Genomic DNA, 18,983 nt, shown 5'->3' with positions numbered 1-18,983 from the left:
TTAGCATTTCAAGTAAATTGACAACTTAAGCGTTGATAAAGGCCAATCTGGGGCCCAAACAATGGAAGTTCTGTTTCCACTTTTATCTACTTTTAAAAGAAATGATCTCACTTGACTTTTTTTTTGTTGTTGTTGTCTTCTGTATAAATGGAAGTCATTGTCCTAAGGGAGGTGACAGTCCTCCCAGGCTCCGCACAGGTCAGGGCACCCCTGGAGTACTGAGCTTTAATTGGGAGTTCTATTTATTAAAAGATTGACTTGGAAGAAACTAACGAGGATGGTGAAAGTTGCTCAAAACGAGGATGGTGAAAGTCTGCAAAAGGGTTAATGTAACTGTCATATTAGACAAGAAATTCAACCAGTTCTTTACAGCTGCAGAGCCTAAGGTTACAACCAATGGGTGAAAGTATCGGAAAAGCAGAGTTGAGCCTAGAATGAGGAAGAATTCCTTCATAAACTCAGCTGTACAGAGCTGGGATGGATTTACCTCCAAGGGAATGAGCCCCGCCACCCTGCCCCCAGGCTAACGCTGTTCAGAGGTTATGTCTTTATGTCTTTACTTAAAGATGGTGTGCAAGAGAGGGACCGGCGGGCAGGGGTCTTCCAAATATTTTGCTAAGAGCCTATAATTATAAGAAGAAATGTTATAAAGGCCATTTTAAATTACTTTAAAAAAAAACTCATTTGAGGGTAAAAATGAATTTTGTACCATGGATTTAAAAAGAAAGCCATAACATATCCCAATCTGTGTATCACTGCTTCGTGTTTGGGAAATGTGAGAAGTGTGGCAAGGTGAAGTTTAAGCCACAGCATTTTAGGACCATGGTATTTTGTTTTTGATCACATTAAATTCTTACTCCGTCTAGCCCCAAATTTAGCAGCTTGCAGATAAGAATATGACTTTGGTAATAAGAATAGAAAGTAACATTTTAGATGCTGCCTTAAGAGTAGAATTAGTATTCAAATTTTCAGTAGTGACAAAAGCGTTTTCTTTCAATGATAAAAGAAAACTTAAATACATAGATCTTCAAATGTGTCAGTTCATTTTGAAGGCAATAGTAAGCGCTGGTGTTTTATTATTTCGGCTTGTCAAGTGATTTTATTCTTTATTATTAGACCAGGGGAAAAAAAAGTCCTAGTATATTCTGCCAGCATATTCATCAGTCATCATTTTTGGAGACAGTTTTCGACATAGTGTATGTTTTACTGTGCTAACAAGAGAAAAGACTAGCCATTAAGTTTATGTTTCTTTGTTTTTCAGCAAGGTCACATATCAGGAATAATGCTAGAAGTATGCTAATAAACAATATATAATGTAGGTCATCTGGGAGTAAGAAATATTTTCTAACTAGTTCTAAAGGGAAATATTGTGAAAAAGGGGATAGACGTTATTTACGCAACACATGTTGCTCTATATGTCACCATCAAAAGCATCTTGTAAACAGCTCGGCACAGTAAATCTTCCTTGGTGATTGTCAGGGTGTTTCAAGTCTGTGTTAAGATTTAGACCCAGCACACTCCATTCACAACGTGCCTAATGTACAGAGCCCGTCAGACGACGTGGAAAGCTTCTATCTGCACCTCTGTGTTTTACAACCTCTGCTGCAGAATCAAATACTACATTAAGTGACAATAAGAAAATTTTACATTAACAGCGTTTATCATTTCAATCACTAAGGAAGGGCCGCTAAATTTTTGTGCTTAACTTTGATGTTGTTGAGTTCTTTAAAATTAGTTGTCGTTTAGACTGATGTTTTCTGTCGTTACCATTAGTAAAACAACTTCATAGGACTGCTGATGAAACGGTAATTCTGTGAGAATGCCTTAACGAATAATCATTGGTATGATTTTAGAAATGTCATTTTCTCACATTTGGGAGAGTTTCAGATGGATTATTTCATAATGGTTTATTTTGTTTTCCAAGGTGGTTTTTAATTGTAAAAACCAAGTTTCATCATAAAGGCTTTTATATAACTGTGTGCTAGAAAACGGAACCAACACGTTATTTATTGAGTTTCTCTAATAGGTACTGAACCATGGGGGGGACACAATAGCAAAGATGTGAAATCATAAAGGTTGCGTTTATCAGAGAGCCTCGCATTTAGAATCAGGAGAGCTGCTTTCTCTTCCCAGCTGTAAGGCTCTGTGATGTTAGGCAAATTTTTCTACTTCCTTGGACCTCAGTTTCTTTATTTATGATACAAGAATTATAATAAATCCTGCCGTATTCGCTTGACAGGACTTTCGTGTAAAATGATAAAATGGTGTTAGAATGTTCAATATGATACAGTTTCTTTATAGGAGAAAATATGTATTTAAATGCTAGTACTACATCTAAATTTCATTCTTCAGCTAAAAATTATCATCTCGAAATTTCTTAGCTGGATTCTGTGAATCTTAACTTACTGGCCATTTTGCTTAAGGATACTTAGACACAACATCACAGTTCTGTTGGTCAGAATGATAGTATACCTGATCTTCAAAGACCTCGGCTTCTGAAACTCAGCCAGGTGCTACAGGTATTTTTTTGATACCAACTTCTGTGTTTGAGTTTAGGCATCTTTAAACATATCATGCCATAATTATGTGCCTTCCTTTTTTTCCAGCTGTTTGCAACTAAGTGTAGTGTTGAGATCAAGCCATAACGTCATAGTAAGAAGCTCAGAGAACTTTGCCCAGGTGGCCCCCGCAGAAGCTTAGTTAACAACACATGTAAGACTAGGGTCTCAAGAAAATGCTGTGAGTAGGTAGAGTTGGGTGTTTTTTTTGTTTTGTTTTGTTTTTTTGAAGAAAACAGTAAAAAGTGCATGTGTCTTAAGTAATTCTGTTATTACTTGTTTTCTCAGAAGAAGACCTATCAGTGCATCAAGTGTCAGATGGTTTTCTACAATGAATGGGATATTCAGGTGCATGTTGCAAATCACATGATTGGTGAGTGACGCTCTAAACCTTCTTACAGATAGATTTTTCTCCTCCTTGTGTACATCAATGCTTATATAATTAAACAGAGTTAAAGATGAATTAATTGTTCAGCCATCAATGATTTACCTAGGCATGATTGATTTTTTTATTACTATTATTAGGCGGGGTAAGGCGTTAGCACGGTTTATTTTCTGCAAGGGCCAGTTTAGACTTCTGCAGAGGATTATATATCTACTGCCAGTCAAAACACAGGTGATTAACAAATTAAACTTCTAATCATTTTTGCATTATTGAAAACTAACAGGAATGGTTAATGAACTGGATGTTAGCTTTCCATAGAGTTTTAGACAGGTTTTAATTTCAGGAGTTATTATGGTAATGGCACTGCTGTGTGTTGCTTAAGCATCTTTGTATCAAAATCTAAAGTGGTGAGTTTTTGTGATAGGGAAACATAAATAATTTAAATTGCCGTAAAATAGTTTTGTATATATGGTTTCAACAGCCTGGAAATAATCGTGATCATAAAGATCATGGAAAGAATTCAGTAATCATTTTTTATTCCCCACCAAATCTTTATAAAGCGGGTTGGGTAAAGATCTCTGAAGTCATTCTAGGCCAGTGTTTTCAGGGATTTTGCATTTCTTACGTGAGCTACAACTAAAAGGATCATTTTTTCACTTACTCACATTGTCCCATTATCCCTTAATTCCTCTGGGGTTACCTCCTATGTTTTTAATTTGATAAGCACTTAGTAATAACACTAAGAATTTTACCAGCCAATTAAACTTTATCAAGCAGATCTTTTTCTACTAGTAAAGTGACAATTGCTGTTACTTTATACTATTTTTGTTACTTATTCGTGTTTTTACACTATGAGGGTTTTATTTCATCCTCCTTTCACGGGTCTTTATAATGCTGTAAATAATTGTGATATAATAGTTTAAAAGTCTGATTGACCTTGTGGTCTCCTACTATCAAACTCTAAGACAAGAATGACGATTCAACATTTTAGACTCTGAAGTTATTTTCAGGGGTAAACAAGTTCTGTCATACACTGGTCAGCAGCATCCTGAGAACGTGCAGTGGCAGGGCTGCTCCAAATGTTGCTACCCATCATTAAAGCCAACCGGAACAGAACTTCTGATGCTCTTGTAGATACCAGTGTAGGTGAATTCAAAAGGGTGTCAGAAGATTGATTAATAGTTTTCAATAGGACTCGCCTTACAGTTTTCAAATGATGGTCTTTTAGGAGGATTATGGTTTATAAAAGACTTAAGTGCTTAATTATGTGAAATGGAACATAGGCATAACAGCTAAAATATTGATCACTTTATCGCTATGTTTTCCAGATTTAAGTACTAATATTATTAGCGATTTTCTTATACCTTAAATAGCATATTCTTAAATGCACCTGAATAGCATTGACAAGCTTTCCGGTGGAGAAGATAATGGCAACATGTAAGAGAGAGTCAAGTATTTTTCCTAGTTTCCCTTCTATGTTCGATTCCAAAAGAATACTCTATATAAATTTTTAAAATGGATTTTTTAGGAGGTGAGAGGGGGGTGTAGGTTCAAAAAAAGAAATCTTCTTGTCAAATAATAAATGTCAATATTTTCCATCTCTATTTCTTGAGTAGAGTTTACTGGAGACAGTCATTCACGATTCTGCATTGTGCTACAGTTTTCCATGGGCTTTCGTGAAAATATTTCTTGGAAGTTTGCAGCTTACGGAGAATTTAGTGCAACGCTGTGGGTCATGCTTCTGATTAGTTTTATTCTTTGTAAACATATTTTCGGCTCTGGACTTACTATTTATCTCAGGGCCCAGAAGAACAAACGGAATATATTTTCACCACAGTATTAATGTTCTTTTGCACACGTAGAATCTGAATGAAATGTCTGGCATGAGAGGAATTTTTGATTTTCCGATTTCAGTATCATTTGTCCAAGACATTCATTGGTTTGCCCTGGTCCTTTTTTTTAAATTGCTTTATACCTTCTCCTTTGTATTTCTCTTGATATCCCTTGCATCATTAGGGCTTCCCCAAAGCCTTCCCCTTCTACCTTATGGTGGATTAATATGACATGCACCTCCTCTTGGGATCCGAGCGTTTAACAATTCACCTTCCATCAGAGAAGCACGTTCTGTTCCTTGTCACAGAGGGCCTAGTTGTTTAATATTCATGCTATTTTTTAATAACAAAATACGCAATTCCCTTGCGCTTGAGACCTAAACAAATACATAGTATCCATCTAATTGTTACATCTGTTGACCGTGCGCCCAAGTCCTCCCACTTCATCCGTGCTGTTAGAGAGAGAGAATCTGTAACGGGAGGATGTCACAGAGGCTAAGATATCCCTTTTTAAAATCCCAGTGTGATGCTTAGTTTTTCAAATGAGGCAGGCAGCATTATTTTGTTGGCTAAAATACCTCCATCGAGGGTAGGTGTTTTTAGGTTGTGTCTCTGTGTATGTTTTTTGTCTAATCAAAAAATAATCTCAACTAGACATTTAGCAGAGAAGAGGGATTAGAGGCTCTCTGAAAAGCCTCTTACTCTTTTTGTTAAGAGGGTATGTCGTGCTTTTACGGATTTTGTTTTCCATTTCAATCAGTCTGGAGGAAGAATTATGTCACCTGATGGAAAACAAGGTCTGCAGATGACCCAGTAAGGTGTAACTTTAAATTCCTTCTTTAACCAAGTCATTTGCATTTGCTTCTAGGTAGCACACACATTTTCATGCAATTTCAATGTCAGGCAACCTCCATGCTTCTTTCGGGACGTGCTGGTCTCAGGCTACCTGCCAGGGACATTCGTGAAAGGAAAACCATCCGTGTTTCTACCAGGTACACACTGGAGTTGCTCTGCCTAAGTGCCGTTCTGCAGCTGGGTGTGGACACATGGTTTGAGTTGCAGGAATAATTACTCAAAGTGCATTCATTTGGGATTTGACTTATGTCTGTTAAGGAAAAAAAGAAAACCTCTCTCTCGATCACATTTTGACACAGTTTTAGTAAGAAATGAGACCAGTGACTGTTTAGAGGTTTCTCTTCTTTATACACACACACACACACAAAAGAACTACAAAACATTTTAACAGCTTTCCTGGGGGAAAGATTTCCCTCTTTTAAAGTCTGTACAGATGAGAAATTTTTTCTTGTCTTCCTTTGTTCCTTGCACATAGTTTACGTTGGCTTTTGACCTGCGGAGACAGAAAGAAGTCATGGTGTATTATTCGTTTAATTCATTATTCACTCACCTCTTTCGTTCAGCACAGTAAATATTTATTATTTTCTTCCTCTTTGAGACTTCTGTTATTATTATTATTTGATATGGATTAGCACAAATAGTGATGAAACCAGAGAATGTAAATGTGTTTAACCCAGCAAAGGGATTGCCTCATATAAAATTATGAGGCTCACCAGCAGTAGAGTAAATTTGTAAGTGCTCTGAATAAAGGGCTGTTAGGCATGCGATAATATAAAGAGATGACACTGCCAAGAACTATTTATGAGAAGCTTAATTTTTTCACTCTGATAATTCTTGACCAATAATTACCAGCCTCTAATTATCTATTTTAGTTAGAAAGAAATTTCGATCACTACAGAGGTTGGCATTGCAACTAGCTCATAAATCCCCAAAGAGAGCAATGTGTTCCAAACAGCCACAAACAACTGTCTCATGAAACACAGTGAGCAAATTGCGAGCGGCTGGTGGTAGACAACCAGCAGTACGCTCACCATCGAAGGCCAGTCAGCTTGACAAAGAAATGATCAAAGGGGAGAAATACCATTATCCTTGGAACTGATCACTTACAGTCATGGACTTTGGAGGACGAGCGGTCAGGGTAGAGCCATGGCCGTTTCTGACACTCCCTTTCAAGGTTCTCAGATGGAGAATATGAAAGAAATGAGTATCAATCATTAACCCAAGAATTGTTGTACAAAATGTCTTGGAAATGATTACCTAATACGTTTTATTTTTTTCCTATTTTTAATCTGATCAGAAAGACCAGTGTTGTAATGGCAGAGTTGTATCTAAGGTGGCAGAGTATAGGAAAATCCACAAAGAGTCACTAACAAATGTGTCCCAGATGGATCAAGGGTGATGCTTAGAGCATTTGGGGGAAACAAATGTATTTCTCTTTTAGAAAAGCAAAGCTAGAATTTGGGACTATAAATGACAGCTAATATGAAAACACTGATGCAAAGATATTGACTATTTTTATTCAGATCTCTAATACTCAGTGTTTTATAGATAGTTACAATTTTTAAAAGATCATGAAAATATTCAAGCCTTCCTCAGTGCATGTGGAAAGATAGCTACCCTATGTGTTGTTACATGTGATACAAATCACTGATATGAGGACAAAAAGAATGCATAGATCAGTTTTGTACAGTGTGGTGAAATTTTAGTCTGTTCTTGTGTTAAGTGACATTCATATGTTCTGCAATTTGTTTGATGCCCAAGGTCACAAATGGCATTCTTTTCCTTCCGTTTCTTTAGTGGACAGTGTGCTCTGTGACTCATCTTCATTACAGTTTTGTGACATACAGCATCACCTCTGCAACATTTCAGCTTGAGTGCTCTTGCTTTAGAATAGACTAAAACCAGTGTTTTGAGGTCGTAGCTGTTTGGGATTTTATATGTCTGAAGGGGAAATAGCCAAAGAGATGGATCTCTGCATAGGAAGATAAAGGGCCATGTTGCCCTTAAACTCTCAGCCTTCGTTGGCCGCTTTAAAGAAACGAATAGAAATGAATCTACAGTAATGCGTATATGTGTCCACCTGCACTGCCCCAAGAAACTCAAAGTCCTTAGGTTCTTTGGCGTTTACGTGAATTCTAAATGAGAGAACTAGTGAATTTTCTTAAAGTCATCTTCAGTTGATTGCTTACAAAACTCAGGGAATTAAGAAACAAGCATTTGGTGTTAAATATCATGAAATACTGGCTTATTTCATCAAGAGCTGGATTAAAAAAGATGAAATCTGGGCAGTTTAATGGTAACAGAAAGCTACCCTCATGTGGGCAATGCCGGCTTATTTGAAAAGCCCATAAAGGGCTTCTACATGGACCATACGAAAGGGATACTTTCTCTTTAATAGCCATCTGTACAGGAGCGATGAGAAGTGGGCCAGGTCATCTCTCCTCAGCTGTCATGATATTAACGTAGGTAATGGGGCAAGCTCGGCGTTCTGCTGGGTGTTGTTTTTCATAGATGTTCATCGATTTACACAGATAATTCTATTTATTTCTTAGAGTTGGTCCAAGTGAACCAGGCAGAATAACAAACACCAAAGCATTTCAAATGACTTTATCTTTGTTTGCCACGTAACTTTTGTCTAAAAAATGGTGTCACACCTACTGTGCAGATGGCTGCATGATTTGTAAACCAGCCAAAACATTTAAACAAATGTGTGATCTGGGGATAGATTAAATAAAGGATAAAATGGAGTGTGGGCCACAAATTCTAATAATCAGATGATTTTAAGTTGTGTGCAGTGTGAAGGGATGGTCACAGTGATAGCAGGGAAAGCTTGCCAATGACAGCAAGGTGCCTTACAGATCTCAGGATGGCGCCTGTGGCCTGGTAGGCCTCAGTTTGAGAACCACACATTTGCTGTACAGCTGGCAGCTCTGTATGGGGACATCTGATAAAACTTACGTAAAATGAAGTGTTATTGCTTCATATGAAATTGTTCAGAGAGGGAATTTGCAGACAGTAACTGAAAACAGAATTCATGGTACCAATGAAGCAGACTGTAAATATGAGGAGGGTTTAATTATCTGCGCAATTTAACAAAAATTCAAGATGTATTCAGAAAGGACATACGCGGGCATAAATAGAACATAGCTGCAGCGTTTACCAAGTGCAAAGAGGGGACACAGGAACTTGTCAAGCCTCCTCCACGACCAGCCTCCCTGAAAACAAAGACAATTTAGTATAAGAGCAGAAAGACCTTTTTAAAAAATAAAAAAACAAACAAAAAAACCCCATCTTTTTTGGAATAAGACACAATTTTCAAGAGCTCATCTTGATTTTTGGGGGTTCTTATTTCTGAAGCTACTTTTAAAGAAAATCTTGGCGCCTCTCTTTTAATTTCAGTGTTAAGCTATTAAAAGAAAAAGCAGGAGGTTTACCCCTGTTTTGTGTTTTGGCCTGTGTCTCGCAGCTTTGATTTACAAGAGTGAAAACTACTGGCAGCGGAGTTTACAGGCCCCCATAGAAAGCCTCTTAGCCATTTCTTGTGATGTTAATTTTCTGTGAGGCTGAGGGTGTTGACCCAGCCCACCAAAGACAGATGGAGGATGCAGTTTCTTGTTACGTTTTAGAACACACTGTCCTAAAAGAGACCTCAGAAGAATGTGGTACAGGACGCCAGCCTTCCTTCCTAGGCTCCGTACAGAGACTCTGGGCGCAGTCTGTGCCAGATGGAAAGTTCCACGTGGCTGTCTGAGACCCGCTGGTGGGGCTTCTGGCCCTGGTTTTGTCCTCTCCTTTGACTTGCTGTAGAATCTGCCCCAAGCGTATCCTGTTCCCACTCACTGTTTGCTATGTTGATTATCAAAGGTGGGTATCTGTTTCTGTGTGACGTTTGCAAAACATTTCAGAATGGAGGACAGGGAGAGTCTTCTGCCATCAGTAATAAGATCGACCCCTGCACACATACACACACGCACACACACACCCCCACACCCACATACACTCATGCACACACCCACACACGCTCAGACACACGGGCCAGATACACATATGCGTCGTGACCTATTTCCACAGGATCGGTTCAGACACAGAGAAAGAAAAGGCCTCTGATGACCTATTTCCATAGGTTATTTCCTGGTTGCGGGGCCATTCAGAGCCGTAAACAAAGGAAAGAGAGCCAAGATGGAGAGTGGGTGTTGAACTTTAGCTGCTCAGATTGTTGCATTTGGTGAGCTGATGAGGCTTCCTAGGTCACCTTTAGAATTATGCCTATGACAGCAGTAGCTACCTGCCAAGATTGCAAGGTATCTCACAGCTCTCAGGATGGCGCCTGTGGCCCGGTAGGCCTCAGTTGGAGGGGTACACATTTGCTGTACAGCTGGCAGCTCTGTATGGGGCAGCCGTGTGGGCTGTTAGGGAGCTGGAAAGGAGACAAGCATGAAATTTCTTCTAACCCCAACTCTGTTTTTCTGTACTGTTGGCTGCTTCTCAGTTCCTTGACAAAAAAACCAATCAGGCACCCTTTAATCCGCCTGTGATTACCACTGGTATAAAAAGAGAAGCATAATGAGGAAAAATGCCTCGTTTTGTTGCCTTCAAAAGCCAACAAATTGGAGTTAACTTGACAGGAAGTGGCTTAATAATTAGATTATTTATTTATTCCTGACACATATCCCCCTGTTACTAGTCTCAGGAGACCCTGTAGATGGTACGATTTTCAAGCTGCCATTACTTCGCTGTCTTCTGTCTTCGCTGAACAAAGAAGCTACTGTCTATCAGTCAATTAAATGCACTCTTTAAGCAGAGGCTGCGAAGTCCTCAATGGAGGGAGCCCTGGGACACTGTGGCTGATGATTCCTTTCTCTGTACTGTACATCACACTCAACTGCAGTCCCCGCAGAGATGGAATAAAGTCATGCATTAAAATATCACTTGTTGATTTGTTTGCTAATGAAGAGCCATTGAAATGTTTGTGTGTTTCTATGGCAAAATTGTTGATAAAAGGGCCTACTTGCCTGCCTATCTCGGTTCATCTGCCGTGAGTGCTTATTTAAGAATTATTAAAATTAAATTCAACAAACCACAGAATTAAAAAAAAAAAAAACTGAGATAACAGGAGTTCTCTTACTGTTTTCATCCCAAGAAGTGAATAAAGGCAGGAAAAATTGAGAGACGGCACCGTTTCCCTCCCTTGCACACGTTGCATTCATCCAAATGCCTTGTTTTCCCTGACATAAACGTGTAAGTCTTTTTCAGAGAGTCTGGGAGCCACCTGCTTTTAAGTAGGAAAAGATATCAGAATCTCTTTGAGAAATAGCGTACTTAGAAATTTTTGAAAAGATGAATTGGCATTTTTGTTAGCCGTTTCCCTAAGTCGGTGAAACAGGCCCAGACGTTTTTCTAGAGAGCTTAGTGGGGGCTTTTATAACCAAACTGAGAGAACACGTGTGACACGTCCCAGCCACATGGATTGTGCAGAAATCTGACTTTCCTTCCCTGCATGCTCCTCCTCCAGTTTTTTTTTTTTTTTTCTTTCTTCTGTTTCCTTTTCTCAGCATTAGTTTATTTCCATCCAAGTGGTGGTGACTTTCAACCACCGCTTAGTCAAGGTTTTTATCCCCTCATATAGTCATCTGCTTCTTACTACTTCCTGTTTACTCTGCGCAGCGCATGCCTTTGCTGGACCTCCCTGGCTCCCACTAATTGGTGTTCTGTTCTAAGAGGACATCTGGTGGGTGGGAGGGCTAGAGCTCTGTGTCTAGGCTGAGAGACTCAGATAATGTTGTGACGGCTCTCTGGTGAAATATTTCTCTACGGCTCTGCCATTGAAAGGAGTCAATTTGGAATTTAAACCAAGGCTGCACTGAACACTGAAATGTGTCCCCTCTTCTTCCCATCAGGCTTTGTAAATGTAATCAAGGCTCTACCTGTAGTTTTCACGATTACCTGACACAACAGGCTGTGAGGAATTAATTCAAGCATCATCAGATGGCCGTATTCCTTGTCCCTACCCTGTTATTCCAAGTCATTTTGTTAGAAAAAGCTGAGGTACTCGGAGGTGTTCTATAATAGAAAATGAATTTGAAACCCTTTCATTAATTGGTGATTAATATATTTCAGGATTAGTTTAAGCAGGGCCCTACCTCCTGCCCAGTCAAGTATGTTCTGGTTAATATCCAATTATCTGCACCTTCGTAGTTATTATGTCTTAATATTTCGGATATGATAACCAGAAACTTGAGAGTCATGCTAATGAGGAGCATAGAACAAGAATTAACCAATGACACACTCAATGATCCTTGGTGAGGAAAGAATCTCTCTTTTCCCCTGAACACATTGCTTCAGCGTCTTCTGGGCACCGACTGAAAAGTAAGACTTTCAACCACAGGAGCCAAGAAATTGGAAGAACAAATCGTGCCCCCTTTGCACTAACAGTCACCTGAATGTGCATTGTTAAAGTTCACCTAGCCACATGGTTTAAATTCATTTTATGGAGAGTCAGAATAGGGAACAAGAGAGCCGATTCCTCTTTCCCAAACAGGAAACATCATGTCCTTTACCTTTTCCTTTTAACAAAGCCACAAGTTGTTACCTCTTCCGAGGATGTTTTAATTTCGATTAATTCAAAATGCCTTTAATAGTTCACTAAGGAAACACCTTTCCCTGCTCACTTTGATCCTTCCCCCAACCCCTGTCCCATGTACCACCCTGCTGTACGCATGATCCACCTCTATTTAATTTTTTTACAGGTCATTTCTCTGTTGTACAGTCTGACGCGGCTACCCCAGCAGTGCCCGCGAGGGTGGCGTGTGCCGCTTCGAGCCCCATAGCTTTCAGCTGTGCGCGCTGTCCGTCCCCCCCCCTTTACATGCTGTATTGTAATGAAGCAACATCAGTAAATTGCAGTGAAGGGTGATTGTTGCACAGGGATGACTACTACACCTTGGGGTCCATTTGCACCAGATTATTCTTTTTATTGTTATTATTACTTCCCATCTTCTTTACTCTCTTGCTGCCGAACTTGCTCTTGGCCACCGGTGTGACACAGAGGGGATCTTAAGGAACATTGTAGGCAGCCTGTTTTCTCTTAGGCACATACCAATCACCATTCAGTTCCAAACCCGGATACCCTGGGTGGCCTGGGGGCCTTTATGGACACTCCTGTCCTCTGTGGACTTTGTAATATTCCTCATCCTCATCTTCTTAGAAGAACAAATTTACTGTTAGTAAAAGTGACCCTTTTCTTTTCTCACGTTTCGTGTAGATGTTCTAAATTTTTCGTCAGGATGATCAACTCATTTGCCCCTTCCCCCAAAGAGATTTAATAATTTACCAAGGGAACTTAAACAGGATCGCTGTTTAAGGAGAAGATTTGTATTTTCCGTATCTTCTTGGGCTTCCTTAAAACACAGAATAAAGTCATTAAGAATATTGTAAATGTTAGTAATATCTCTTTACAAAATAACCTATTTCCTGCTTCCAATCAACTGCTGTCACGCAGTAACTAATAAAAATAGAACAAGGATCCTGTGTTTTTATGAAACAGAGTTATGAATAATGTTTGAGCCTGGGGATAATTATATGTGAATTTTAGGTGACTATTCATCCCTTTTTTTTGGTCATATTTTAATACCTGTGTCCATTTGGTTTTCCAGATCGTTAGGGCAGCTGTTGCTCTGTCTTTCTTTTTCTAAGGCTGGGCTGATGTGCAGCTTTCAAACTAAGATCTAGAATTAGAGCTGACACACCTTCAATTGAACTATCAAGTCTTTTAGAACTGCTTGGCCAGTGACGCCAGCCCCGCGCTATTCATGTGTACACACTTCCGATTGGGGGCCAGAGAGCATTGATTTTTAGCTGTCATTTCTAGTGCACATACTGTAGAATTGAAATTTAAACCTTAATCCACTCAGTAATGCAATTAATTTTTAATGTGCAGTAATACTGATTGAAATAGCCTGAATTTAGTAAGTCACCACAAAACATTTTCAAAAGCAAGAGTCTCCACTGAGAAGAGAGGGGAGGACGGGTAATCATTGTTACAGTGTTTACAGGATAAACGCTAGGCTGTAGGCCTTCAGTGCAAAGGGAGTGTTCTTTAAAACAGGCTGTAGTGTATCTCTTTGTGAATAGAAATATTTTTTTCAGAGAGGATTCCTACTTTCTACCCACTGGAACAGGCTACAAAATTTCTGATTAACTTTTTTTTAGCATAGTTTTAGTTAAACTCGTCTTAACAGCCTATAGGCAAAGATTGTATCAACCCATTTTTTTTAAAAATGCAATTATGAGTAATTGCAAATGAAATTACCTGCCAACAATGTCATGGTCAAAAGCAGCATCTCAATGGGTAATGTCATTATGTGATGTGTGTTTGAGATACTGTTTCCAGGTTTGATGAGCACATGTACTTTATCAGCTGTGTGTAAACCTGCTACCTTGTTTTGGTGTATGTATGTTCCTGTGAACCACAAATACTCCCCATTTTATTTCAAACTGTGTTCCTTTAGCTTTTGCCTGATCTTTCAAAATGGCCTTTTAAATGTTTTGTGAGGATTTTTTCTTTTCTTTCCTAGGTCAGAGTAAAGCAGATTTTGAACAGTAAAACCAAATTGGTTTCCAGTCATTTCTACACTAAAAAGGTTCTCTAACCACATTTATCTGCTAGTAAATGAGGACTTTTTAAAATGCATCAGTTCTACTGATGAATGGGCTTGCAGAGTGTTCAAAACGAGCAGAAGCGTTGAGTTTTAGAAAAAAAGGCAAGCACTGTATATCATGCTTTCATGGCTCCCACGTTATAGTATTTAATAAGCCGATAGTGCTGTTAAATATTTAGTAAAGGTTCCCTCATAACCCTGCCATCTATTCAAATGGGATTTGAAGACATTTTCGCAGCACATAAGTAAAAATGATGTTACAGAACCTGAAGCAGTGGTAGCGTGGCATATTATCTAAATGAAGTGTCGGTAACATGGTTCAAATGAGTTCAGCAGATTCACATCTATGAAACACCTAAATCAATTCAGTCTTCGGACTGAGGGTTTGAACTGGCTTTCATTTTGTCACTGTTAAGTCAAAGTGCTGTTGGGATTATTTACATAGAGTCTTAAAATGACATTATAGCCTGTTTGTAAAAAAGGAGACTCCTGCGTTGTAATGATTTTAAGCCATCCCAGTATCAGTTGAGCTTTGTAAGAGACATTTTTTTCTTTTTCACTGAATAGAGGCAAAGGAAGAAAAAGGGACGAGGGAAAATCAATTTATAGTTTATTCAGAGCATATTCTCAAGTCAAATTGGGGTATAGTCAGTGAAATCTTCGCCACAATCAGTGTGGGTATGCCAAGGCAAACACTGACTATCAGACAGGTCGCATGCACACTGATGTAATGCAAAATGGATCATCCTTACCCTTTTTTTTCTTACAGTATTTGAGAGTTATTATCCAAATAACAATTGTCCTTTTAATATGGAATGAAATTTGGTTTGTAGGATCCTTGGTGAAAATATTGCCAGTAAATCCTATGCTGACATCGCGGCTGTCATCATGTTGGGGGCTTGGAATTCACATGTGACGCTTTCAGCGTTTAATAGTATTATTCATTTTGAAAGTGCAAAGATAAAGGCTGGTAGTTTTGTATGTAATGCATTTGGTTCTTCTAGGAGCTTGTTTCCTTGATTCTAATTTTCATCCTGTTTTATATGCAGCCAGTGACCACAGTATTCATTCAAACTGCACCGAGACACATCTCATCTGTAAAGCATGGCTTATGGATCTTATTTACTATTTGTATTCACATAAGAAGATACATAGGATTCATATGATTGGGGGGGTGCATTTCTTTTTCGAGCTATGTGTATCGCATGTATGGTTCAGATCAAGAATTTCATAATGAAGAAAGGATAAAGGAGATAGCTTTTTAGGTATATATATAGGAAGCAGAAGGGCAGGAGAGTGACACGGGGTTCATATGCAGGTGTGTTTAATATGCGTTGCTTGTTGTATGTTGACCCCAGGTTACAAGAGTAGAAAATCCCATTTTCCAGCTTGTTTCAAATGTAGTAAAAATGCTGCTTCAGTTGCTTTATGCTACTCACATTGGGAAAGGTGCTTATACTGTGATAATTATCATCAAGGAATATTAATGCGTTCAGCATTTGTAACCCAAAAACTCATTATAGCTTAAGCTGTGCATCATCTGTGAAGAGAGAACTTTGCCAGAATTCGCTCTTCACAGGGGTTGCCTCCTGCTTGCTGCAGAGTGGTCAGACTACTGCAAGAGGTCACTTCGGCTATTTTTGAAAGCTGAAGTTTTGCAATTCTTGAATCACCACCTTCTGTCTAAAAAGCTTCATCGTTCTTGCTGCAAAATGTCCTCCTTCTAATTGAACGTGTGGGGAAGTGCAAATTAATAATAATAATAATAATAATAATAATAATAATAATAATAATAATAATAATAATAATAATAATAATATAAGAGCTAACTGTGTCTTGTTATGCAGAATCCAGGAGGGTCGGCACATAGATTCCATACCAAGATAATTGAAGTATTGGTGTCTTGTCTTCTGTCACTGAGCAAAGGGATTCATTTACACCAGTTTCCTTAATGCAGGTGCCCTTGGGTTTCAGATAGAAATGCCCCCACTGGGGCTCCACTTCACAGCCCTCTGGCTGGAAATTGTGTAAATAAGACTGCAGGGTCAGCCTCCCTTTTTCAGCAGCAGTGTCCTTAATTAGTCTGTGACAGCCTTTCACAGGAGCCTGCCCTGTTCCTGGGATCGTTCCTCACACATCTAAGGCATCTGACGCATAGATAGAGGTTTTTGTATGTTTGTTTAAAGTCATTCCCGGGGGGGTGGATGCTGACATGATGGGAAGGAAGAATCTCTGGGTGTGTCCAGAATCCTGTAACTTCATCTGATCAAAAGATCTGGTTAGGCAGCTCCTTTGTAAATTGTAAGTGGTTAGTTTCAGAAGAACATTGTGCCCTCGCCTGAGGTGGGCAGCTTGTTGAAAAGGAGCTGTGTGCCTGTGATATTTTCATGTGAGTAAGCCCGTTACACTTCTCCCACTGATCCATGTCTTGTCATCTCCCATAAGCACCCTGCTCCGTGCTGCATGTCATGGTTTGCGTTAGGCCAGGCAGAGAGCTCTGATACTCAGTTCTATCAGGCTGTCTGGCTTTTGCAGGACTGCTGTGTGTCTGAGGTCAGACTGTGAACCTGGCCTTGCTCCTGGGAGGACTAGAAAAATATGTTTCATAACTTCCCGTAGACCTATGCGGAGAGTAAGAAGCAAAGCCATGAAGCCCATAGGCTCAGTTTCGATGAGCTGTGAGGCTGGAATTCATCAAGCAGGGAAGCTTACTGCTGTTTAGGAAGCTTCCTCACCGTAAGCGAGGGGTCACGGCCATGGGTGCCCGGCCGGTCAGAGCTGAGGGCACTGAGGGACAGGCTAATCATTCAAATAGCCCAGCAGGCACAGACACAAAGGCTGATAATCTGGAGTCAACATGCTGAAGTAAAACCTTACTTCCCTTTTAAAATCCCTTCCGAGCAAGGATATTGATAGACGAGGGCCCAAATTCAGGGACGATGTTGTATACTTGTTCCACTGGAAGCAATTTGTTTTTGCTGTGTTTTGGTTTGGTTTGTTGGTTTGATGTCTGAATGGGACAGAATCTTCACCTTATACACTTGTTTGCTGGAGCACTAATGCCACAAAATGGATGAATGTCCTGAAACTGAGACCTGTTCTCAGCAGAGCTGGGCAGGGATGCTGACAGCCTCGTTGAGGGATACAGCGGTGGCAAGTCTTCTGTGAGGATGTAAACTTAATAATCTTTATGAATTTTGAGCAACTCATAACTCCACTTCCTCACCCAAAGAAGCATTATGAAAAGATTGCTTCTAAATCCTTCAGACAGTCTCCACACTCATGATAGATGCTGTCCCCTTTACCTTGAGGCGTTGGAAATGAATGTGGGGATTTTTTTTGGCAAGAGATAAAAACGTATACTTTAGAAGGAGCAAATTGCATTTTCATGTTTAAGTTCACGATTTGCACTTAATGTGGTAAGATCCAAATGTGAAGAATTGCTTCTGACATTATTTCCATGTCTCCTGCATCCTAGGATCCTTGCGTTACTACACTGAAGTGCACCATTGCGTGGGATAGATGTGATGTTGGAAACCTGGCAGTAGGAAAAGATTGCATTCTGTGTCCAGGCTGTTTCGGTTAACTGTAACTTCCTCAGTTACTGAAACAGCTTAAATTTAGCGATAACACATTCAGTAAAATTGTGTGCAAGTCTGTGTGTCTTTGAAGAAAAAAATTTTAATCTTCCTAGTTGTGTGGGTTTGTTTAGAGGCCAAAAGAAAAAAGCTTTTATTTCTTAATGAAAAGGTAATTTTAACTTTAAAGGTCTGTTTTACCTAACCTATATGTTGAACTATCACGTTATGTTATTAACTAAAATTTAAAGTACATTCATGTCAAAGGTCTTAAATTAGATGGCTGATTTCTGAATTTTAATTCAAATTTTGTCAGTAACTAGTTTCCTAATTTTAATGGCCTTTCTTTAAAAGAAATTTTTGTAGTTTTCTTTGTGTATTTAAGTGTGTGTGTGTGTGTATGTGTGTGTACATGTCTGTGTGTAGACTCACTGCCAACCTTTTTCACCAAAGACCTGCTGGGGCACCACTCTCTGTCTTGTGTTCAACGTGTTTCCAGCAGCTTAGAGAGAGAGTTTAAAAGTGAAATGAAAGCCATGGAGCTTATATTGGAGTCTGATGTTTGAAAGAGAGATACTGGAAAAGGATGTTTCTTGGCTTGGCTCCCTTTTTAGATGTAATTGCTGCTTCATTAAGACTTGGAAGAGTTTCCTGTGGTTAAATTTAATCAAATGGCTCAGAATAACAAACTTGTACACTCAAAATTCCAGGACAGTTCTGTACGTGAAACATGATTTTCCTAAATTTAAAACACAAACACACACACACACACATCACTGCACCAACAACTGGCTTGTGAAGCGCTATGTGGTACCACCTCAGACCAAATTCCTCCTCGTTACTGGCAGTGAATTGATAAATGATCACGTGCTGAAGTGTAAGTTGTAAGAAATACATCTCACAGGGTCTGTGGTTGGTTGGTTTTTGGTAAAAACCAAAACAGACGTGTCTTGAGTGCACTAAATAACTGCACTTGAATAGACCTCAGCCATTTATTCCTGGAGCTGTGACGTGAGGTTGTGTCACTCTTCCCAGCAGACAGATGAGGAAATCCAGGCTTGAGGATCTGACCCTAACCTACAGGGCCAGCTAGCGTGCATCGTCTAGGAGACAAACCC

The 18,983-nt window shown here is 39.4% G+C and overlaps 1 protein-coding gene across 6 annotated transcripts in view; it reads left to right on the top strand.

The window, feature by feature from the left end:
* ZNF521 (zinc finger protein 521) overlaps positions 1 to 18,983 on the top strand; it is a 262,751-nt gene that overhangs the window by 137,142 nt on the left and 106,626 nt on the right. For 5 of the 6 annotated variants that reach the window (XM_074352186.1, XM_074352184.1, XM_074352183.1 and 2 more), the window contains one exon: positions 2,847 to 2,931. In XM_074352186.1, coding sequence (XP_074208287.1) covers positions 2,847 to 2,931 — 85 coding nt within the window. The remainder of the gene's footprint in view (positions 1 to 2,846; positions 2,932 to 18,983) is intronic. The other variant, XM_074352181.1, reaches the window with a different exon arrangement.

The sequence above is a fragment of the Camelus bactrianus genome, chromosome 24 (genome assembly GCF_048773025.1).
Source record: "Camelus bactrianus isolate YW-2024 breed Bactrian camel chromosome 24, ASM4877302v1, whole genome shotgun sequence".
NCBI classification, from domain to species: Eukaryota; Metazoa; Chordata; class Mammalia; order Artiodactyla; family Camelidae; genus Camelus; species Camelus bactrianus.
This window is presented reverse-complemented; position numbering and strand designations above follow the sequence as displayed.